The 24,043-nt window shown below is 37.3% G+C and overlaps 2 protein-coding genes across 4 annotated transcripts in view; one reads left to right on the forward strand and one right to left on the reverse strand.

The window, feature by feature from the left end:
- Positions 1 to 22,444, forward strand: gtse1 (G-2 and S-phase expressed 1). 3 transcript variants are annotated; one of them, XM_020535895.2, is made up of 12 exons: positions 1 to 108; positions 430 to 472; positions 2,418 to 2,475; positions 4,155 to 4,773; positions 8,138 to 8,296; positions 11,144 to 11,291; positions 12,232 to 12,579; positions 13,218 to 13,290; positions 14,978 to 15,226; positions 15,784 to 15,934; positions 18,193 to 18,303; positions 21,999 to 22,444. In XM_020535895.2, exons 2-12 carry the CDS (start codon positions 451 to 453, stop codon positions 22,083 to 22,085), a joined length of 2,025 nt encoding a protein of 674 aa, XP_020391484.2. In that variant the 5' UTR covers positions 1 to 108; positions 430 to 450; the 3' UTR covers positions 22,086 to 22,444. The 3 variants fall into 3 exon arrangements, with proteins under 3 accessions (XP_020391484.2, XP_048466497.1, XP_048466498.1); XM_048610540.1 differs by having other exon boundaries at positions 12,235 to 12,579; XM_048610541.1 differs by lacking the exon at positions 8,138 to 8,296.
- srr (serine racemase) overlaps positions 22,338 to 24,043 on the reverse strand; it is an 8,625-nt gene continuing 6,919 nt past the window's right edge. The window contains 4 exon segments of the mRNA XM_048610542.1: positions 22,338 to 23,204; positions 23,476 to 23,565; positions 23,644 to 23,671; positions 23,673 to 23,793. Of these exon segments, the coding sequence (XP_048466499.1) occupies positions 22,966 to 23,204; positions 23,476 to 23,565; positions 23,644 to 23,671; positions 23,673 to 23,793 (478 nt within the window). The 3' untranslated portion in view covers positions 22,338 to 22,965.

Consider the following 24,043-nt stretch of genomic DNA (forward strand, 5'->3'; position numbering starts at 1 on the left):
AAGAATTCAAAATCTCGATGAAATAGGACAGTGTCGTTAGAGACTAGTCCGTCCATTTGGTGTGTCACAGAGGGAAAGAAGGGGGATTGCAGAGACGCTGAGCACTTGGTGAGGACGAGCAAGGTCCAGAAGGGGAAAAGATTTCACCGAGTCCTCGACCCAGCCGATTGGGGGGGGAGAAAGGGAGCAGAGACAGAGACGGAGACGGGACGGGGGAGGGGGGGTGTGTGTGTGTGTGTGTGTGTGTGTGTGTGTGAGAGAGTGAGAGTGAGTGAGACGAGGGTAAGGGATGGGAGAGTTGGGCACTAACTGTAAGCAGTGAGATTAAATTCCTTTCATGTGTACTGACGTTTACCTGAGGTTACAATTTCCTGAAAAAATACTTTTAAACTCTTTGCTGTCCTTGTATTCATCTTCATTTTCCAACAGGTGTGGAGATCAAATCAAGAAATGGATGAGCAAACTGACCAAGGTAGTCAAATGTTTGTTACTTCAGATGTTTCATAGCAATCCAGCTGTGTGGAACCCCTCATATGAGCACCAGTTTTAAAATTAATTGACTTGTGCTTCCCTCCCAAAGAAAGTGCCACGCATGCCTCATTTGGCAGTAAGAGGGGATTTAGTCAATTAGAATGGTAGGATTTAATGTACCTCAATCAGCCTGTGCTAATTTCATTCATTCTCACAAAGCTAAATTGTTAGCATTCTTGTTATTTAACCCTGAAAGTTGTGGATTTTGGTCCATCATATAATTTATACTGGAGCAGATCCTTCAGATGAGGCATTCAAACTGAGTTGTCCTTTTGCTCAAGTGTATGCTGAAAATTTCTAGGGCAATATTTTGGAAGGGTAGGAGTAAAGTAGGTTCTTCTGGAGGCTAAGTCTCGTGCACTTTAAAGACCCTTCAACTCATGCTATTTTTGAAGTGAGAAAGGTTATTCATCAAGTATAGAGACGTGTAGAAAATTCTCCAAGGTGATCAAAGTATAGTGATTCAGATGGGATGAAAGACTGAAGGAGAAGCAAAGGTAAAATATACAATTGGGAAACCCTTTTTCTTTCAATATTAAAACTCTGGAAAAGTTGAATCATAAAAGATTATATGTATGAAATAGTGAATGAATGCAGTTTAGTACTTATCCTGAATTGTTCCTTCCCATGTTCAATATAGACTCCATAAGATGGTAATCTATGCAAAAATAACTTTGATTTTATAAATAAAATTGCATTCTTGAGCTAACACACCAACTAGTAAATTTTTTAGGTGATCTATGCCTCCCACAGTACTTGGAGAGACACTAGCCACCATTAAAAAGAAACTGCTGGGCACACTCAAAAGTGGCAGAAAAGGTTATTTCCACATGCATGAATTAAATTGCTTGTATTGAAAGTACACCTAATACAATGATCAGGTAAATTTAGTCATTGGCTTTAACTGATATCTGATAATGCTGAAGGAATTTTGGGATACATTTTGAGTTTAAGAAATTGGCTGGCTGAAGGGTGTAAAACTTCTGATACAGATTAATAGAGCCATGTGGAAATTGCGTTTTGGGAGAGGTGGAAGTGGCAGTGGCAATGAGGTGAAATTTGAGGTGCCACTATGGTTTTTATGAATACACAAAAAGTGAGAGATTAACTATGGAAACAGTGGAGCTAGTTGAAAGCCAAAGATGAAACTTGGGTGTGAAGGTGGAAAATCTGGACACGTTTCTTATAGTTAGAGCAATTATAGTCATGCAGTGTGGAAACAGGCTTTTCAGTCCAACACGTCCATACTGACCATCTTTTCCCAAAATAAACTAGTCCCATTCGCCTGCGTTTGGCCTATATCCCACTAAACCTTTCCTATTCACGTACTTGTCCGTATCTTGTCTTAATGAGTACATTGCTGGGGGTAGTGCAAACATTGTAGCTGAGGAAGTGGACTCTGAAATGTTAGATGGCATAAACAGTAGGAGAGGAAATGCTAACGGATGTAAGTTAAATCCAAAAGCTACGAAGAGGAATAGTGGAGGATATGAAGGAGATTCTGATCATTGTTTGGCATGTTACTGGAGGACAGTTATTGTTGTATGTTTCTCTTTACGTGGGAAAAGGCCTGTCACCAATCTTGTTACCTCCAAAGATCCCCCTCCTACTGCATCTAACCTTGTAACCTTCCAACCCCGGACAGCCCACTTCCCTCCTTCCCAAAATCCACAAACCAGGCAGCCCCAGTAGACCCGTTGTATCAGCCTGTTCCTGCCCCACCAAACTTATTTCCTCCTATTTTGACTCCGCCCTCTTTCCGCTTGTCCAGACCCTGCCCACCTGCATCCGTGATTCATCTGATGCCCTCTCATTATTGATAATAGTATTCCATGTATTTCTGTTCAGTTAATTCACTTCAGCAACGTGTAACTTTGTATTTTCAGATTTCAATCTTTTATCTGAAGAGAATTCTGACTTTGATATTCTGTTATCTCCTGCAAGGTAAATGTTTTTGCTTTTCTCATTAAATAAAGAACTGTGGATGCTGGAAATCAAAAACAAAACAAGTTGCTGGAAAAGCCAATTTCTGTTTTGTTTGCTTTTCTCATGCTTGTTATTGCTATGGTAGACAAACAAGATGCAGTATTCCAGTTGCACTAAATATATGTTGAGTTCAGTTCTAAGACATTTAATGACAATATGAAGTATGTTACTTCTTTTTTTAAAAAAGCAATTTTAACCAAAAGATGGTTGCACATGAAAACTTTCAAACTAAATGAGTTTTGTGTGCAAAGCTAAAGGCTTCAATGGTTACAAATAACACTTTCATTAGGTGCCATGTGTCCAGATTTTAAAAAGTGCTTATCTAGTTTAAATATTAAATTTATTTTTGGACCAAGGAATCAAAATGAAGGGTGTGAAATAAACTGACCGTTAGTTCACTGCATATCTCTTTGCTGATGTTGAGGTCTTGTCTTAGAAGAAGGATAAAATGTAATATTACCACATGGCCTTTGGTTAAACTATGTCTGGAATCGTGAGTACAACGTTGTTTGCCATAATGCTGCCCTTCATAGATGGCAGTCTAGGGCAAGTAAAATGATACAAGGTGATGGAAATCTCTTCTGACCAAGTTCAAAAGAGACAGCCTTTTGCTTTAAGAACAGAAAGATGAAGCCTAGAGGTAAAATGTCAGTGTTTAATGTTACCCAGGCAAATCACTCAATCTGGAAACTGAAATAAAAACAAGAAAAGAATTGGCAACACCCGGCATGTAAGACAATATCTCTGCAGTGGAAAAAAAATGGGATTAAGAAATTTCTGCCGATTTTGAATTTTATTCATTGTGCTGTCTGACCTGCAAATTTCATATATCATGATAGGTTATCAGGAAAGCAGCAAAAGAAGCCCGTTCCTTCAATTAGTTATAAATCGATTTTAGGCCTAATTTTTAGACCTTAATATTTGTAAAAAGTGATAAAATTGAATAAAAATTAGGTGGTGACATTGATCTCGATCAGTGAATTTTCTAGAAAAAGTCAGATTATACCTGTTGCCAAGTGCATATGTGTATGGCTTATTGTGCAAGAATAGGATTTTGTTCTGCCATGGCTGTGCCACATCCTTCTAAACCAAAATAGCTTGCCCATACTTGCTACCCAGACCATCTATATATGGTCGATATGGTGTGGAGTTCGATGAACACAGCAGGTCAGGAAGCATCAGAGGAGCAAGAAAGTCGATGTTTGGGTTGGGACCCTTCATCAGGGCTCTGTGGTGTTGCTACTTAAATAAAGTACAAGAGCATAATCTGCGCCTTTTGCCTCTTGGTATAATCATTAAAATGGGAACAGAAAGGACAGATTATTAGAATTAACATGTACATTTGTACCAAATCTGCAAATATTGCATTGTGCCAGTGTAAAATGCATAGCAGACATTTTTTTTCTGGGAAGGAGAGGAAACAGAATGGTGTTCACAGCCACTGTCTAGAACTGGTTCTACAGTAATGGAGCAGGTTAGGGCCGTTGGTATGTGACCTTAAGCAGTGAGGAGCTTAAAGAAAAGTTTTTTACAGTATGCTTGACTTGAGGAATTATAATGTTCAGGCTTTAAGCATATGAACTATACATTGAAAAATAATTATAAAATCTTAAACTAGGAGCGTTTTTGTTTCCTAGTGGAAAAAGTGATGATGATGATGAAGAAGTTTTTCTTGGACCAGTTCGACATGTGGAAAAATGTGTCGCGGTTGGAATTGAATTAAATTGCAAGGAAGAGAAATATTCAAAGGCCACAGAGACTGAGAATTGGAGTCCTTTGAACACAGACCAGTTCTTTGAAGTTTCCAAAGAAGCCAACTTATTAGCACAACACCTTGAAAACCAGATGGAGGGAAAGTCTAAGAAAATGGGAAATCAAATGACGCACAATAAAATGGTGGAACAATTTATTGAGGAATCTAAATTAAAACTAACCCTTCTAAAGGGTATAAGCAGCCCCAGTTGTGCAAGAAGAGAAACTTTTGTAGTTCAAGATAGCCCATTGAGGTTACTTCCACCTGCAATCCAGAAACGTCTGCAGGTTAATTCCTTAGATGCTCAACCTAGCTTTCTGTTAAAACCATCAATGAAAACTACCATCCTGGCAACCAACTCTTCAATGCAGCCCCAACAGAACTGTGGAAATTCATCATTCGTCAATAATGATGTGCCTTGTACTGAGAACAACACTTTAAAAGAAGATCCATCAGTTGAACAATCAAAATATGCACCAACAAAATATATTGCATCAGAAAAGGTGAGCAGTTTTCTACTTTGTAAAGCAACTCCATTTAAACCAATTCTAGAGGCTTGTCAAATAATTTATTTAACTGAGGTTGTTGACTTGCTCGCCAAGCTGGTTTGTTTTCATTCAGACATTTTGTCTCCATGCTAGGTAACCTCATCAGTGAGGCCTCCGATGAAGAGATGTTGTTCTACTCCACTTGGAATTTATTGGCTAGCAGCAAAACAACATGACGAACTTTCCCAACATAACCATAGTAGCCCAAGCTAAACATGGACACACTCAGGAATTCCTAGAGGCATGGTTCTCAACCCATAATGTAATCAACAAACACATAGAATTGGATGCCATATACAAACCCATACAGAACAGAACTGGAAATGGCACAATTCACCATAACAGACCGGACAGTATAAATCCCAAGCAGAGTCGAACAACATCGCTTCATCAGAGGCCTCACTGATGATGTCACCTAGCATGGTGCAAAGCGTCTGAACGAAAACAAGCCATCTCGGCGAGCAAGTCAACAACCTCACCCACAACCCTAGCAACGAGTCTTTGCAAAAATCATAAAGTTATTTAACTGTTGCACTTGAGTTAATGTTTGTTAATCATTTCAGTAAGTGTGATCGGCTGGATACAAGTGTTTGTGCTGTTGTAGTAAATATTTTGTTTAGTTTTACAGCAAGAGCAAGATCTGGTGTTCTTCTTTGTGATCCTGCTGCATAAACACAATATTGTCTATCCCCCAAAACTACCTGTTGTTACCTTTTTTTTGTGGCACTTAGATTTTCTGGTTCTGACCCACATAAGTTGGTTGGTAGATTCACTGAGATCCAGATAATTTGCTCCTCCTTCCATTCCTGACCTCTTTTTAAAAAATTAGTTTCTAGTAGGGACCTTTGACATTCAACACAAACATTCCTGGAAAAATTGAGCTGTAATTTGTAAGCCCCCTTCCGTGATGTCAATAAAGCAATCTCAAATCCAGTGGGTAAGTTTTCATTGAATGGCATTTAAATTGTATAATGCTTGTTTTGAGAACTTTTTAAAATTAATTCACGCTTTTGTATGGAACTCTAAATCTGCCTAGGCACCACCCAGTGCATATGTAGAATTACTTGGGGGAAAAAATGCTACTTTGCAATTTTCCTCAACCACTTATCTAACCTATGAAGTGCTGACAGGGTAGAATCATAGAATCCCTACAAGGCAGGAAAAGGTAATTTGGCCCATCAAGTCTGCACTGACTCTCTGAGGATCCCACCCAAACCCTATCACTGTAACCCTGCACTTACCATGGCCAAACGACCTCACCTGCACATTATTGAACTGTGGGAGAAAACAGGAGGACCCAGAGGAAACTCACGTAGACTTGGGGAGAACGTGAAAACTTCACACAGACTCCTCCAAGGCTGGGATCGAACCCAGGTCCCTGCTGCTGTGTGGCCGCAGTGCTAACCAGTGTGCCACCCTTTGGTTTTCCACATCAAAAAGTGACTGAAGTAACTATCAATCAATTTTGTTTTTTTGAAAACCTCCCTTATTTTGTATTGCCTCATGTTAGATTCGTTACTAAAAATAGTACTTATCGAAATTCCCCCAACTACCTTTACAGTTCTACACATCTATTACCTTGTAATTTCAATCCTAATCTAAAATAGTTTAATTGCTCTAGTGCTTCTTTTCTGTACTGGGCAGTATCCTGCTGAATTTGTAGTACCACCACTATTAACCTCTGCCACACTCTATGAATTACCTTAGTTGGGTAAAAAGTATTTCTGATGTAAGTAAATTTGTATACAGGAACTAGAAATCCTCTGTCACAATCCCACTCTTTGTTCACTCAACGAGCTTGTTATAAGGAAGATATATTTATCCAAACATTTCTAATATGAAAATAATACTGTGCAACTGTTCAGCATGTTCTAAATGTTAGTTATTGTACTTGCCTAAAAGCAAGAGATCCTTAGAGAAATGTAATTCATTTTGTGATTTTTGGTTTCAGATTATTTGGATGGTTACGTGGATCGATGATAGTTCTTGTTTTCCTTTTGAATGGTTTAGTTATCTAATTTGGCTTTGGAGTCCAAGTCTGGATGACAATTTTATTCCTGTTGAAAGTAAATTATACAATTTTTTTTTTTTTTTTGTGGTTTTTGGTTGCTTACAGGTTCAGATGCTGAATGAGCTTTATCCACTGGACAACATTTAAACATCCAACTATTGTGTTATGCAAAATCAAATAAAATATAACAGTGACTTTGTCTTTTCTTTTATACATGCGGTTACTGCATTCCTTCCCAGCTATGACCCTACGTTTGAAGCCTAAAATTATCATGAGCCCTCAGTGAGTTGTGGAGTTTTGGAGGGGGAAAAAAAAGCCCATGTGAGCAGGATGAGGGGAGTCTGCCATTGTTGCGTTGTGGCATTGGAAATGTGACACCAAAACCTCAGTTTGCAATCTGACTTGGCATCCTAACATCCACTTTGGGAAGTCCTGGCTTGAGTTTCTCTTTGTTTGTTTGTTTGTTTTTAAATCTGACCTATTCATTCTGCAGAGCAGATTGAAATCTGTGCAAAATGGCTGTTGCGACATCTGTTTCTTCAATTTTATTGGGAAAGGATTTACAAGCTAGGAATGCCAATAATACAGTATGTATTGGTTTGCATCAGCTGTACGCAAGTTATGCCCTTCCGTAAGCCAATCTCCAGTCCTTAGCTAATTACTACAGCCAAATGATTGTTTGGTGTGACATCTTCAATCATGGCAATAAAGTAAAGTTTTCCTTGAGTAAGATATTAGGGCTCAAAAAGTGCTGGAATATTTGTATTGCAGCTGTTGATCTTATGGTTGGCAGTAGTTAAAAAGGTCATTGGTTTTAAAATATGGAATTTTAATCTATTTTATTAAGTTTGAATATTTATTTTAGTGTAATTCTTTTGTGTTGGTCTTGTAAGCAAAGCATCAATCTTGAATGTTTTATAAAATGTAAAATCCTGTAGTACTGATTTGGTCAGGGAGGGAGGTGTAGTGGTAATGACACTGGACCAGCAATCTAGAAATGCAGGCAAATATTCTGGGACATGGGTTCAAATCCCATCAAGGCAGATGGTGAAAGTTGAATTTAATAAAACTAGGATAAAGAGCTGTCTTGGCCTATAATGGTGGCCATGTAATCACTGTTGATCGCTGTATAAAGTTTTCCAATGTCCTTCAAGGAAGAAAACCTATTATCCTTACTTGGTCTGGCATATGTGTAACTCCAGAGTCCCTACTGTGTGGGCAATAAATGTTGACATAGCAAGTGATGCCCACGTTGCACTAAGGAATTTTTTTTGAGTTACTGATTTTTGTATCTCTATCCTCATTCAGCCTAAGTCAGGAACTAGTTTGAGACTCTGCAGAATGAAACAATTGAACAATACTTTAGTCAATCTCCAAGATGCTGCTGCTAATACTTCCAGCACAAGTGATTCTCCTCCCCATTCTCATGCTTTTGGCTGTAAGGATGAATCGTTGGCCCTACACCAGGTATGGGATAACAGCTGGAGTCACTTATTCAACAACAAACAGTATTGGAACTTGTGGGCTTTGTGGGTGTCCATGTTGTGTGTAAAAGCAACATGTTGCAGCCACCATGTGGTCTGGACAACAATAGGCTTTGTGTTACACCTTGGGGCCAATAAGAACAATGCCTGAGCTGTACCAAATCTTTTCTTTCCCACTTTTCTCCCTCATTCTACGCAGTCCACTAAAGTGAGGTACTGTGAGTAGAGTATATGTTTCCTTTTTTTTACTTGTCAAACTTTAGGTTGGAATTTAACCACTTAATATACAAATGATACTGTATTTCATCTTGGAGGGTACAAGGATAATGCTGCTTTTCTTTTTAAGAAGGCTGTATGAAATTTAAATCCAATTTTTAATAGATTCCATCAATGCTTCACCTAAAGTTGTGGTTTTCAGGAATGCAGCCCCAATTAAGTAAAAATACCCTATATAATGAATAAGAAGCCATCTGTATGAAAAGTTAGTTCAATCAACAATCTTCATGTGTTCAAAAGTAGACTTTATAGTAATCAACATAAGACTTGTTGCTCTGGCCACTTACCTGAATTAGTTGATGTACAAATCCAAAGATAGTGCTGTCCTAATTTCAATACAGACATGAAATTTATGGTTAAGATCTTGATTAGAACAATATTTTTTTTCTTGGTTTGTAAAGAGTGCATGAGCAAACTGTATTCATTTTAGTTTTATGGCTTCGATAGTGAGGAATACTCATAGTTTTTAATCTGGTTTGGAGAAATGTTTGCGCATAGTTTTCTGGCTGCCTTATTGTGGTCATGTAGCCTCTGCTATAGTTTTTCACTTTTCTTTATGGCAGCCATTGAACACATGCATGAGGCGAAGTTGAGTTTGAATGAATTTCAGAGCTGTAAGAGTCAGCTACTGTAAGGAGTCAGCAAGGATGAATTAAAAACCACAGTTTACAACTTTTAAGCGCTAGGTGAGTCAGTATGGCTGTGAATTTTCCACTCCCTGCTGTTGTGGAGATCAAGGGTGATAAGAGATAAAATTGGATTTTTTTTTCCCTCACTTTGGCAAAACCCTGAAATAACTGCGGAAGGACAAAGAGTGCCACAAGTTGCATTACACCCATATCTCATTGAGGCGCAGTCAACTCCTGGATGTAAGGGGGAAAACCAATATTAATACACAGGACTGTTGTCTTTGTGGGTAGAAAGAACATGTACGCTCTCTGCATCTATTTCAAATCTACAAAATAATAGGTGGTTGCCATTTGCTGTTTCATGGCTTAGGGTAATGCCGTGACAAATCAGTCAAACTGCCTGGTTTAAAACTAAACGTAACCCAACAGTTAATCATCAGTGTTAATGGTACATAGCCTATGTTCCCTCAATCAGAATCCACTTGACAATCAAATAGTGCACTCCACTCATGGGGATAAACATTGGGTTTCCCCTTAAATTGAGTGTAAGATGAAAAGCTTCAACATTCTTATTTTCAACAATACGAAGTTCAGTACCTCCAAACCAGTTTATTTGGCTATGCCTCTTTAAAATTGCATTTCTTCTCCAATTCTCTTTGGTGATGCTGCTTTTTTTTCTTTTTTATTTTGAAGAGGTAGCCTTGTTTTGTTTTTGCTAAAATACCCTTTTTTTTTTAGTCAAACAAATAAGGCTGAGGTCAGACATCTTGTGCTCGATATCTTTTTATTCACTCAGCAGTGATTCGCTGCAGGGATAGTCTAAGTTTTGATCAAATCTCCAGTCTTGAAGTGAGACATGCCAGCAACTTGCCCATTAAGAATCCATTCTTCTAATAGTTTCAGGTCTTGCAGCAATAATGTGCCAGAGTGATGATTACAGGTTTGATGCTTTTTTACCTTTTTTCTAAAATATTGAGGGCAGGTTTTTGCAACATAGTTGTGAAGAATATGAAGACTCTAGAACTGTCTGGAAGTCCTGGGAAATATGTTTGTTTCCCAGAGGAAATGTCAGCCTAAATTTGATGAACAGTGCTGAAATAGAAGTCTGTAGTTCACCAGAACTTCCTCCTTTTTCACATCTAAATCTATGATTTTCTCTCTTTCCTTTTGATGTTTATCCAGCTTCCTTGTTTAAAATAAACTATACTACTTAAAATGCTCCTTCCTGTGGTAGAAAATTCTCACCATTTTACCACTGTTCAGGAATGCAGAAGAAATGCTACTGAAGTAGATTTCTTTGTGACTGTTTTGTATTGATGGCCTTCAGTTGTGCTGTTCCCACAAAACTAAACATTAATTCTCTAACTACTGTGTATCAAAATCTTTTTTAGAATTTAATTATTTCATCCATCATAATCACTTCAGAGATCCAGCCTGTTAATCTTTTCCTCTTCTATATAACCTATGTATTTCTGGTATCATCCTTGTTAAGCTCATAATGCTCTGTAATGCCTCCATTTCCTTTTCCTAATATGGTGAACAGAACTGCATGTGTGTAACCTAACCATGTAACAGTGATTCACATTTTAGCACAACTTCTCATAATATTCTCTCCCTTTAGCAATTCAGTCTTGCTTTTTTATTTGTTTAGTTTTATGGCCTTTCTAAACTGTGATGCAATTCTTAGTGATTAATGATTTTGTGCTGCAACACCCCTTTGTTCCTCTACTCCAACTAGACTTGCACCTTGCTAGTATTATGTGGCCTGCCAAACCATACTACCTCAATTTATATCACCCACAGTTATCTATTGAACTTTACGTGGGTTTTGTACAGGTTTTGGGAGATCAATTAGAGCAGAAATGCTTACAGTAACTTTCTTTGTATTGTTATAATTTGAAAAAGATCTTTTGGTTTTATTATAGGTCAGCGAACCAAATGTTTCTGGGTTTAAAGCTTCAGGTTCCATGACAAAACATAGTACTGGTTCTGCAGCAAGGACTCTCAACCATACATCATCCTCTACGTCCTGTCTCCATTCTCGTCTTCACAATTCCAGTAGTGGTGGTAGAGGCAAGTCAGACTTTAAATCTTAACGTTTTGTAATTCCCGTTGTGGAATATGGCTTTTGGTTTTCATGTCTAACACTCTCTTTAAACATAATGCCACTTGCTCTCACAATGAGGAATGAAATTGAGGAGCCTTGTTTACTTCAATGCAATGACACATTATCCCATTCAATGAAATAGTAGACCTACTCAATAACCTAAATGTACTCTTTCTTAATGGTTATTGTTAGCTCTTTCCCGGACTAGAATATGTTCATATTATCCTGCACACAAAATAACTCTTTGCTATTCTTGGGTTTACAATGGGAATTAAATTTGACTTTTAATTCACTTCCAAACGTGCTCTGGAACAGTCAGATACATGAGAGCATGATCAATTCCTTCATATTTTTGACGAGTGGTACTTGCATTGAATTACAACTCTGATTAGCATCTACACGGACCAAGAGCTGGAAAGCATAATTAAACTGTTTGGCTCCTTGTTGTCAGATGTGGAAATGGTGAGTTGAGTGGCCTCCTCTTTTGAGCTGTAAATCTCCTAATTATAGCAATATATTCCAGAAAGCTGGTGTACAAATGAAACACTAGTGGGTTGAAAGGTGTAAGTTAGTTATAATGAGTTGAAAGTGCAATTTTTATGCCAAAAAAGCATGTCATTTTGTAGACTGCAGTTGAATACCTCTTAAGGGCTATCTATAGTTCTTGGATCATCCAAATTCCAATTTGGAGTTGGAAGGCTGAAATAGTGGACATAGTTATATGTTTGAAAAATGGCTTATTTAAATGCAGCATCAAGTATGAACATATGGGATTTTGTTTGGTTAAATGCATCAGAAATTCTGCTTCTGGTGTTACTTTTTTGCAAACGATGATAATTTTGCTTTCAAATTCAATGTAGCCAGTTTGTTTGTTTTTTTTAAAAAAAATTTTGATTTGTCTTTCAGCAGTGTCCCTAACCATGCGCCCAAATGCATCAAAACTACAAACCTTGAAAAACAGCAGCAGAATTGCCAGCCCAAAGATCAAGTCGTCTAGTTCTACATGTACAATTGATGCCCCAAGAACAGCACTAAAACCAGCAAATACTTGTAAACTAACTGCTTCTGGAATGATGAGTCGGAAAGGAACAGGATTGCAGAGTCTTCCCAATAAAAGCTTACAAAGAATTAGCTCAACTGATATGAATGTTGATAAAGTCAAGTCAAACCAAATAGTAAATGCATTGGGGAGGGATCGGTGCCCAAAGACCAAAGCTTCTGTTGTTAATAGCCAAGCTGTGAAAAGATCCAGTGGTAAGTATAAGCATTTTGCAGTATAAATATGGGCCTAGGGTATTTTGTTTTGTACGTTTTCATGGAACTTGGGACATCTAATTGCCACCTAAACTAGCAAGAATATGAAATGTTTGTGGAGACAGTGAATTAAGCTGATGCTCAGAAACCAAAATGGGGCTATTTTGGCTAGCACGGTGGCTCAGTGGTTAGCACTGCTGCCTCACAGCGTCAGGGAACTGGGTTTGATTTCAGCCTTGGGGGACTGTTTGTGTGGCGTTTGTGCATTCTCCCAGTGTCTGTGTGGGTTTTCAGGTTTCCTCCCATAATTCAAAGAATGTACAAGTTAGGTGGATTGGCCATGTTAAATTGCCCAGTGTCCGGGGATGTGCAGGCTAGGTGGGTTAGCTATGGTACATGTGGAGTTAGGGGGATAGGGTGGGGGGCTCTGGGTCTGGGTGGAATGCTCTTCAGAGGATCAGTGCAGATTCGATGGGCCTAATGGCCTCTATCTGCATTGTAGGGATTCTATGATTCTATGAGTACTTTTCCCCTCTAACTGCGGTTATCCAATAATGGTTCATTTTATCTTTGGTATAAAAGGGATTATTTGACATCTTTTGGAAACTATTGATTATTTCTATTAACTCTGATTTCAGCACCTTCACCTGGAACAACAAGGCCAAAAATAATACAACCAAAGAAGCTGTTGTCCTGCAGTGCAGTTGAATGGTAACCCGAATTTGCTAATTATAGTAGAATGTCAAAACAGGATATTTATCAGACCATTGATTTGTAGATGTTCCTGTTTATATTTAATTTTTTTTTCAACCGTGAATCTTTTGGCCAACAGTATTGGGTTATTGTCCCAGTGGTATTGCACACTAATGTGTTCATACTTTCTCAGCATAAATTTCCTGGAAAACAATCGAGCTTTTCCTTTTTTTTTCCTGTTTCTATTTCTCTTGAACCAACTGCCTCTATTTTAAGCTTTACAACCTTGCTTAATAAAATAGTCTTAAATAAACAAAAATCTGGCACATGAGCATATTTGTCAATGGTAAATAGTGCCAGTGCTCCTTCCTGATGGTAGTTCAAATAATTAATGAAGGCATAATAGTTTGAACTCGGCCTTGTCATCTTCTTCGCCTTTCAACATCTGTGTACATCTATCACTGATCAGGTTATCTTCTATTGCTGATCAGCTGCACACATTCCACATCTCTTAATCCTACTTCGTCTTGCATTTACCCTAAAGAGGATGGAAAGAAAGGCAACATATATCCAAATCACTTTGACTTGCACTTTTAAAATTCTAGTTGAACTTTTGACCATTCATTTTCTGCCTTTTTTTTTTCTTTTTATAATAGTACCTGGGGGAAAAGACTCTCATTTCCTCTTGTGGCATTCCTTTTCTCCATCCTTCAATATAGCTTACAAAGTTCAATTTTGAATCCATTCTGAGGATATGGGTGCTGCCCTTGAGAACTTGGTTTTGGATTGCCATTGACTTACAGCATTGTATTAAGTCTGTCCCTTCACGGAGAACAAAAATAATCCCCTGGTCCAACCGGACTTGCATTTGAACCTGTATTTTTCATGTTTTATACATTATGCCCAATTTTACTTACTGTCCTATGATAGCTGCCATTGAAAATCACTTCCTAGCTCTAAAAGTCAATGCAATCCTCCTGAAAAATGCCCACATTCAACCCCTGGTGTTCTTTTGAAGCTACTGAATCATCTCTTCCAAGTCAATTCCTCAGTGTTTGCACTTCTTGGCTCATCTCAGCTGCTACAATTGTCTTCCATTGTTTTATCACCTGTTACATTCTATCTCGACATTCTCTGTCAGTTTGTCATCCATCACCCACCATTAAATATCAAGGTGTCTATTAACACTACCTTGATTGTTATGTGCCAAGTGGTGCTGATCCATCTTTTGCTATCCTTTCTTTTCCAAAGTAATTTGCCTTATTTTCATCAGTTTCATGTTCTTTTTTTATTTCCAGTGCTATTATCCTTGTTTTTCTCACCCCTACAATCCTCTTCCTGTTCCCATCCCACCCGACATATTTTCCCCCCGACATCCAGCAAACAGTAGCTTCTGCCTCCATCCCCATTTGTCTCACCAATTTTAGCTGAACCTTCAACTGCTGGATCTTGTGCCTAAACCTCTGCACCTCGCTTACCCTCTTTTTTTTAAAACTCAACCTCTCACCACCTTTTTACAATAAGCTGTTTCTGATATCTCTTGGGACGCAGACTGTGTGGCTGTTTCCTACTATATTCCAAAGTCATGAAGTGAGGTTGTAGAAATGTCTATCTCAGAATGTAGGGTTACTCTGTTTAAGATACGTCCTTTTTTTTTTTTTGTTTTTGTTTATAGCTGCTAATATTGCTTTAATATTTTCATCAGTGGTATAGAGGCTCGTACTCCAAACAGTCCACCTACTCGAGGAATGCTGCAAACACCTACCGTTACAAACAAGCTGGCATCAGTAACATCTGCAACAAAACGTTTATCTGCTTTACCCACCCCATTAAATCGTCGTAGGTCAGGTATTCCAACATTCACTCCACGAACACAACCAAGACCTGCATCATCTCTCAAAGTTACAACGACACGAAACCGTAGTATGTCAGCGAGTGAGACTATTCTAGTAAGGTGAGACAGAAATGTTTTGTTTGAACTTGAAGTTTTTTTGTTTTAAAAATCCAAATGCATGCCTTGCCATTTTTGTTAACTTAAAAATTGGTTATTTTCTCAACAAAAAACACTTGTGTATTGTGGCAAATTCAAGCATATTTTAATACATTAAACTTAAAGAACACTTCAATTTTTTTAATGGGTATTGGTGAAGGACTGAATTCCTTCCCGAAGTGCGTAGTGCAAATATGCTAGCATAATTATTTCACTGTAAAGACCAGTTTTACCATATTCTAATAAATTTTGAATATAAATTTTTTGTAATGTCAACAATTTATAGCTTCATACGGTAACTTAATTTCTGTTTATCTCCATTGAGCAATCCAACAAGCTGTCTAAATTCAAGTCTAGCAAAATAAGTCTTCAATTAACTTTTGGATGTTTGCTAATCAGCTACTGAGTAAGTGCATGACTTCAGCTGTTGTGAAATATGGTTAGGAGTTGGGGTGCAATTTCAATGTTTACAATTTAGTCATTTTACAGTCTGTTGCCATTAACTTGTTTTGGCTTGGTAGGGAACAGATATTGAGAAAGCCAGAGGGTCTTTGCTCATCTGAGTCTTCTGAAGAGGATCTGTCTCCATCCCGGGTTCCTTGTGTTCTAGATTTCTCTCCTGATAAATCACAAGAAGCTTTAAAGCACATATCTGAGCCTCAAAGCAAGGAGGTAGGAATATACAACAAATACAGTGAGTGCTGTGTACACCACAATAAGTGTCTGATATAAAAGAAAGATAAAGACATAATTGAGTGCTGTTCAATGATAATTTAAAAGTCTAAGTCCGTGATTAGTTAGTTGAGTTCTTGGACTGTAAGCAATAGCAAATATTGCAGTTATCTTACGTTCTTAGTTTTGCGCTAGTATCATGGAAACCAGGCATTTGTCTTCACGGACAGTGTATTTTTGGGCCTGTTTCTGTTCTGCAGTCTAAAATCCATTTTCCTGCTCTGCCAAAGTAATAGCAGTTGGTTGTATATTCCCTGTCTGCTCAGACTACATTTTGTGCAACCCATGTTTGTTTTATGAAACGTGACCAAACTGAATGGGTCAGGTGATGCCTGTGGGGCCATTTTGTCTTAATTTAAACCACTTCAATCCATGAAAATCCCAGGTATTAAATAAGATGAACAAACTCAATGATCAATTCTCAATATTTTTATATCAGGACACATTAGTTGTGTGATAGAAAGTACAGAACAAAACAGGCTGTTTTGCCCACTTGGTCCATGTGCTGCAAACATACTTTGAGTAGCTGGTGTGGCAGGGGTCAATTTGTGTTATTGACCCCAATTCCAATAGTTCCACGTATCGTGGCAATTTTTCTCTCATTGATAGTTTTTGTGGGGGTGAATTTATCTGCTGCCATTGAATATTTACTGCTGCTGTGAGGCCACTTCATAAGGGAGTCAATGATGTTCATGTGGGAACACGTACATTCTGACCAAAGCTGGTAGGGTCCCTACTCTAAAGGATGCCAATGAACCCATTGGTGTTTTATGGCAATTCAACAACTTTGTTGTCACTTTTTTAATTTAAATTTTTAATTCTCTGGATTATTATTCCAAGCCTGTGATTACTTGCCCAAAAGAAGTGGGAACAGGAGTGGGCCATTTGGCCCCTTGAGTTTGCTCCACTATCCAATAGGATCATTGCTGATCCAACAGTCCTTGTATCCACTTTCCTGCCCTTTCCCTGTAACCTTGGATTCCCCTGCTCATCAAGAATCTCTCCATCTTTAAACTTACACAAGGACTCTTTGCCAGAGAGAGCTGGAGGAGAGGGGTTGGTGGCTGCGGAGTTCCAAAGACACACAACCCTCAAGAAATTCTTTCTTTATCTTTGTCTGTTTTAAATTGGCATTCCTTAATTCTCAGACCCTCCCATGAGAGAAGCATCATCTTGATTTATCCTGTCATGTTTTAAATTGGCATTCCTTAATTCTCAGACCCTCCCATGAGAGAAGCATCATCTTGATTTATCCTGTCAAGCCTTAAAAATTCTAATATGTTTCAGTGAGATCACTTCTCATTCTTCTAAATTCCAAGAAGGAGTCCCGGCCTGTTTAATCTTTGCTCATAGGACAAACCATCCACATCACGATCATCCTCGTGAACCTTCTCTGAACTGCCTCCAATGAAATAACATCCTTTCATTAGATAAGGGGACCAAAACTGCACACTCTACTCCAGGTGAGGTCTCATCAGCACCTTGTACAGTTGCAGTAAGACTTCCCTACTTTTGTACTCCAACTTCCTTGAAATAAGGGCTAACACATGTTAGTCTTCCTGATTACCTGCTGCATCTTTTGAGCTAGCTTTTGTGTTTTGTACATGAGTTTGTTCCATAATTAACAACTTCAACATTTTTCCACATTATACTCCATTTTCCCACTCACTTAACCTATGAATCTCTCTCTCTTAACTGTCTGTATCTGCCTCTCAACCTGCCTTTCAACATATTTTTGTCTGAAAATTTTGTAGCAGTACACTTGCTCCCTGCATCCAAGTTGTTTGATATATATATGTTGAAAACAGTTGTGGTCGCAGTACTGAGCCCTGTGGTGTGGAGCCCCCTTGGTCACGGGTCGCCAACCTGATGAAGAACTCTTTATCCCCAGTTTCCTGACCATGAGTATATGATATAGCTTCTACCACTTATAAACTCCGGGCTTACAGTCTACTTATTGGGAAGAGAATGAGATTAAAAAGTTTTAAATATCTTTTGGATATGGTGTATTTTCCATTTCCGATGAATTAGCTATCAATATTTTAAAGTTATTTTTGCTGCATTATTTATCTAGCTGACAGGACAGTTTTAATGGAAAACATTTTTGTAACTGCTTGGTATCTATTGATTGAACAAAACCAGTATCATAATTCCTTTTTTTTTTAAATTCATCCATGTTGACTTGTTTTCTCCATTAGAATTTCACTGTTGAAGGTACAAAAAATAAGCAAATTCAAGACCGTCCACTTATTGATCTCTCAAATACTCCTGAAATAAACAGAGTTGCACCAATGAAGGCTCCTGAGCTGGTGAGTTATTTTCATGTTGGTTAGCTTATTTCAGCAAGTATAAACTTAACTGTGAACTTAATACTTACCATTCTAGGGGTATCTGAATGATAGTTGAGTTTCAAAAGCCAGGAAATGCCATTCTATTTGTGCCTAATTTTTTGTTTTAAAACTTGCTCGTTTGACTAATTTTGGATTTGGTGCATCAGAACTTTAAAGAGAGTTACTCCTAACTTCTAAATCAGCACACAGACTTGTTATCATTAATTTGTGATCTAAGCAGATAATGTTAACTTGTGCTTTGTCAACCCATAGAAATGCATATAAATGGCCTGCAGATAAGCCACTAAGCTTCATGTTAACAGATTTAGACAACTAGATTGCCTAAAGCAGTTACAATATTAAATGTCTTACTGATCACTTAGACGTACTATTTTTATATTGTAAAAAATAGTAAAATACCATGTTGTTAATATTCCCCTTTCACCTGAAATGTTAACTGCTTTCTCATTGGTTCCAATATGGACTCCAACCTGCAATGGCACCACCTTCTAGCCACTAAAAGGGATGGGAAAAGTGTTAACGTTCTATATATGCAGTGTTTTAGGTGTCAGGAAAAGATTAAAGAACAGGATATCAAACATAGTATTCCAGAGAATACTAGTGAATGTTAGTGAGGAGGATAGTGTCGCTGAATGTCTATTTGGAGAAAATATAGAGGGAAAGAATTCTTGGTGTAGGCAGGACTTGTACAATTTGAATAGTTTGGCTGGGGCCGAAGTTTAAATTCTGCCTTTTCACAAGTATCTTCGCAGGGCAGGGGAAACAAGAAAATAACTAAAAACAGATGAAGTGCTCACTATAGACAGATAAAGTACATGATAAAATAGAAAGGGCAAATGACAATAAACTAAAAGTGTATAATGAGAATTGAGATGGTGCATTAAAGCAACAAGCTAGCAAGATGTCATCAATGCTTGTTAATGTGAGTGTGCTTAAGAAGAAGTTGCCATGTGGTATGTTTATAGTGGTTAGAATAGAGAATCTGACTTAAACATGGAACTAAACCTTCTTTGGATACTGTGAGGTGGAAATCGGAATCAAAAGAAATGGTGGGGGTTTTACATTTCTAGCTCAGGAAGGAAAGAACCAGTCATGACTCTAGATCTAAAAATGAAGGAGGGTAAGTGATATCTTTAGTGAGAAAACATCTAGGTAATGATCCTAATAGTGGGTTTACTGTGATATTTCTTAAAAAAAGACAAAAATAAAGGTGAAAATACCCAATCAGAGAATCTATATTTTAATGATTTAGTAGATTGCAAACAAACTGACAAAGGAAATGTGACCAATGGCAGGCTTCTCAAGATAGTGTTGATTTGAATACATTCTAAACATCTCCATAAGGAGAACTGATGATCATCCAGAGATAATATACAAAATTTTTACTTTTGTTTTCCCTACTGTTAATTTATCAGGTGTAAAACAATAGGAGGTCACTTGTCCTATTGCATCTTTGCTCTCCAAGAGCAATTCAGCTAGTCCCACTCCTCCATCTTTACCCCTTGGGTGAAAACTTTCTCCATATAGTTATCCAACTTCCTTTTGAAAACTATGATTTGAATGTGTCTCCTCTGCACTTTTGCATCCTAGATCTTAACCACTTGTTGGATAAAATGTCTTTGCTTTTTATTACTTCCCTTTTGCAGCAGTATCTCTGTCAATTCTGTCCAGATTTGTCATGATTTTGAGCATTTCTTTTGGATCTCCTCAAATTTCACATCCATAAGGGGAACATTTTTTCAGCTTCACCAGTTTATCTTCAAATTAAACTCTCTCATCCCTGGAAGCATTGTCTTAACTGGATACAGAAAAGCTTTAAGCCAGTGTTTGTATAAAGGTTCAGCATAATATGACTGTTCTTTATACTTTTTTAAAAGTCCATTATCCCTTATGACAACTGCTTTTTCAACCTGCTGTAGCTTGTTCCACAATTTGTTGATAATAAAAATCACCACACCTCCTGATGCTGCACCCACTTTTAGAATGATGTCCTTCATTTTATATTGCCTATCCTTGTTCTTCCTATTCCCAATGTACAACTACACACTTCTGTGTGTTAAATTTCATCTGCCATGTATATGTTCATTCCATCAGCATGGCCATCACTACACCTTATTTACAATTCTTTCAAATTTTGCATTATCTGCAAATTTTGAAATGTGTGCCCTGCATGTGAAATCTTGCCATTAATATTGGAAAAGAAAGCAGTTGTCTTAACACATGATAAAGATTGAAATCTTGTGGAGGCAGAGGATATGATTAAGGTACGGACCATCTGTCTTCACATAGGATGAAGTTAATGTAGTACAGGAGAAAAAAAATGGACATTGATCAGAATAGCAATTGACAGAAAAGAGGTGATGAACAAGTTTTGTATCACTCAAGTTAACAAGTTATCTTATTGAGATGGATTGCATCATATGATGTTAAGGGAAGCAAAGATGGAATAGCAGAGACTCCATTCACCATTGTTTAATCCTCCGTGGGTATGGAACTCCCAAAGAACTATAGGCTTGCAAATCTAACACCCAAATCAAAAAGAATAACCTCGTAACTACAAGATGGCCAATCCATTGTCTTTAGTATGACAGCTGCTAGAGGCCACCATCAAGGACAAAATTAATTGACACTTAGAGAAATATGGGTGAATGAGTCACTGCCAGCATTCATTTAAGTAGGTCTTGTCCGAATGATCCAAATAACCGGATTGGTTAATATAATGCTGTGGATATATTTATGGTGTTTAGGAAGATTTGATATAGTAGATCATATTTCAACTTTTCAAAACCAAAGCATTGGGGATTAAAGGGATAAGCATAACCTCAGTACATAATTCACTAAAGGATAAATGGCAGAGCATATGGTGAACAGATTTTGTTTTTCCACCAGTGAGAATTGGGTGCTGGATTTGCCAGAAATCTGCATCATGACCATTACTTTTGTTTTATGATAGCCTGGACTTCAGGCTGAGGAGTACCATGATATTAAGCTTGGCAACATTGTAAACAGCAAAAAAATTTGGCATGGGCAGATTTTTTAAAAGGTGTGAAGATCAAAAGGACCTGGGGGTATATTCTTGTTTTAGTCCACTTTTTGAAGTGTGATCTGATAAATTGGTTAGAATTATGTGGGATACTTAACTTTGTTGATGGGAGGCTCACTGGTTGAGCCTCAGCAGCCTTGTGTTCAATTCTAGACACCACATTTTAGGAGCAATATTTAGCCCTTGGAGAAAGTAGTATGGATTTCCCATTGTTGTATCAAGGAGCCTGTGATTGTTCTCGTTGGTGACAATGATTTTAAAGTATCCAAAGTTTTGAGAGGTTGTTGATTAAAACAAATAGAAACACTATTTCCTCTTGCATAAATAAAAGTCTCAGGTTTAAATTACAGGAAAAATTAGGATCTCCTCTCCCTTCCCTCACAAAGATGGTTGTGTTCTGGAACACAATACCTGAAGGAAATGGTGGAGTTGGATTCATAGGAGCTTTCAAATGGCAACTAGACATGTATTTAAATACTATTTGCAGGATTACAGGGAAAGGGATTCACTTGGATGGTTCTTTCCGAGATCTGCTACAGGCTGAACAGCTTCATTTTGTGCTCTATGTTGATTGTATATTTTTCTAGAAGTAAAACCATTTCAATTTCAGCTTATAGATTTCAACTCTCCGCTGATTATGTTGAGCCCTGCCAATAAGGAAAATGTGAATATGGACTCTCCTTTACTGAAGTTTTAAAGGTGTTTTTTAATAGTTTATAGCTACATCTCTACACTGTCATAAGATTGCTTTAATCTTGTTCAAGCTGTTTTGTTCTTATTGTTTATTTACTTTGAGTATAAGCCTACACTTTCCTAGTTTCTCTAAAGTCCATGGATGAACTGAAATAATGTCTGACATTTGTTCTTCTGGATTACTAAAAAATGTCTTTGGACCACAGTTAATATTAAAATGTAAATGCCATCATTAAAGTCATGTTTTCCTGGTAGATTTACTTTGATTTATTTTAATAACTGAAAGGCTAATTAAATGAATAAAGAGGAAACATTTGAAATGTCAATGCGTAATCTTTTCAGAATTACTTGATGCCCCTTCCCATTTGCTATGCAAGTTTTTTTTTAAACTATTTCAACAATCAAAGCTGTAATGACAAAACCAGATAGAGTTCAGTTCTAAGGTACCAATTTTCTAAAAATTGTTATATAGAAACTTAGAGTGGATTTTGTACAATGTTGCTCACTTTCTGTAAATTCAAATGATCAGACAAAGTTGCAGAAGTCAATATTTTATAAAGGCTATATTGGGTTACTATCTTGTGTTAAAATAAAAGTATGGTAGGATATTTAATACACTAGATTAAGTTATAAAAGATGAGTTACATGCTTTTTTTTTCAAAGGGTTGGGGGGGGGCAGTGGAAGAAACGAAATTACAAATTAGTGTGGTTCTTGTATTTTTCCACTACAGCTATTGGAGAACAAAACTCAAATGTTTCAATTTAACTATTTACTGAATTCAGAATATGACATATCATGATTCTCTAGTCCATTTATGTATCAATTTTAAATCTGTTGTTGATTTACATAGTTCTCATTGTAGTTGTGTGACAATTTTTTTTCATTAATGAACAATGTGACAAAGCTGTTCAGGACTGACGTTTCCTCCGGTTATTATGACCACTGCAGTCTTTCCTTTAAGTCTGATCTTCTCTCCTACAATAGCAGCAAAAGCAGCTGCTCCTGAGGGTTCCACAACCAGGCCAATTTTGTAAAGCATGGAAACTGCTGCTTTTATTTCATCATCTGATACCAATAGGATTTTTTTCACATGTTGTCTGCAAATCTGGAATGATTTTGAACCTATTGCAAAATAGAATTTGAAAGATCCTGATGAATATTTATGTTACTGTCATACAAAATATTTTATTTTTCTGTTGTTGCTTTGAGTTTTGATGCCTTGACCTGTTTTTCTGGCAGTCTCTCCTAAAATTTTTTTTACAACCAGATCTTTCGTATTTTATCAAATAACTATTTGTTTACAATTTCCAATCTCCAACAACTTGCTTTTTATAATCTGATTTTTGTTTAACCTCCATCAGAAACTAAAGCTGTATATTTCTTTTTCACTCACCTGCAAATGGTGGAGCAAGACCTGTGGCAATGCTGTTTGCATCCATAAATACTGGTTTATTTTCATTAAAACTTCTGTACATGGTACAAGCTGATGATCAAGAATAAATGGTGAAATTGGTGTCTTTAAAACTGGTACTAAATTAAACTGTGTTGCAGTATAGTTTACCTCCTCTTGGTTCCACTCCATATACATTTTGTAGTTGTACAGCCAGATAGTTTGATGGCAGCAGCCACCCCTGCAAGCAAACCACCACCTCCACAAGAAACTGCCACAACATCAGGATATGGAATTTCTTCAAGAATTTCCAGACCGACGCTAATAACATGTAAAATGAGAGATCATTTAGATTTTGATCAGTAGTTTTTGTCTTAATGTTTTTGAACTAAACTGTTAATATTTGCACCAGTCATTTATGCTAATTATTGAAACATGTTCTCATTTTGGTAGCTTCATCTTCTAGCTTTTGCCAGTATGTAAGAAGTATGGTATCTTGCTGTTTAAATCATTCAATACAACAGTTGCTCTTGTGTATAAAATGAGACTTGTGAAATCACATACTAAGCAG

Source organism: Rhincodon typus, chromosome 22 (genome assembly GCF_021869965.1).
Source record: "Rhincodon typus isolate 14 chromosome 22, sRhiTyp1.1, whole genome shotgun sequence".
Lineage (NCBI taxonomy): Eukaryota > Metazoa > Chordata > Chondrichthyes > Orectolobiformes > Rhincodontidae > Rhincodon > Rhincodon typus.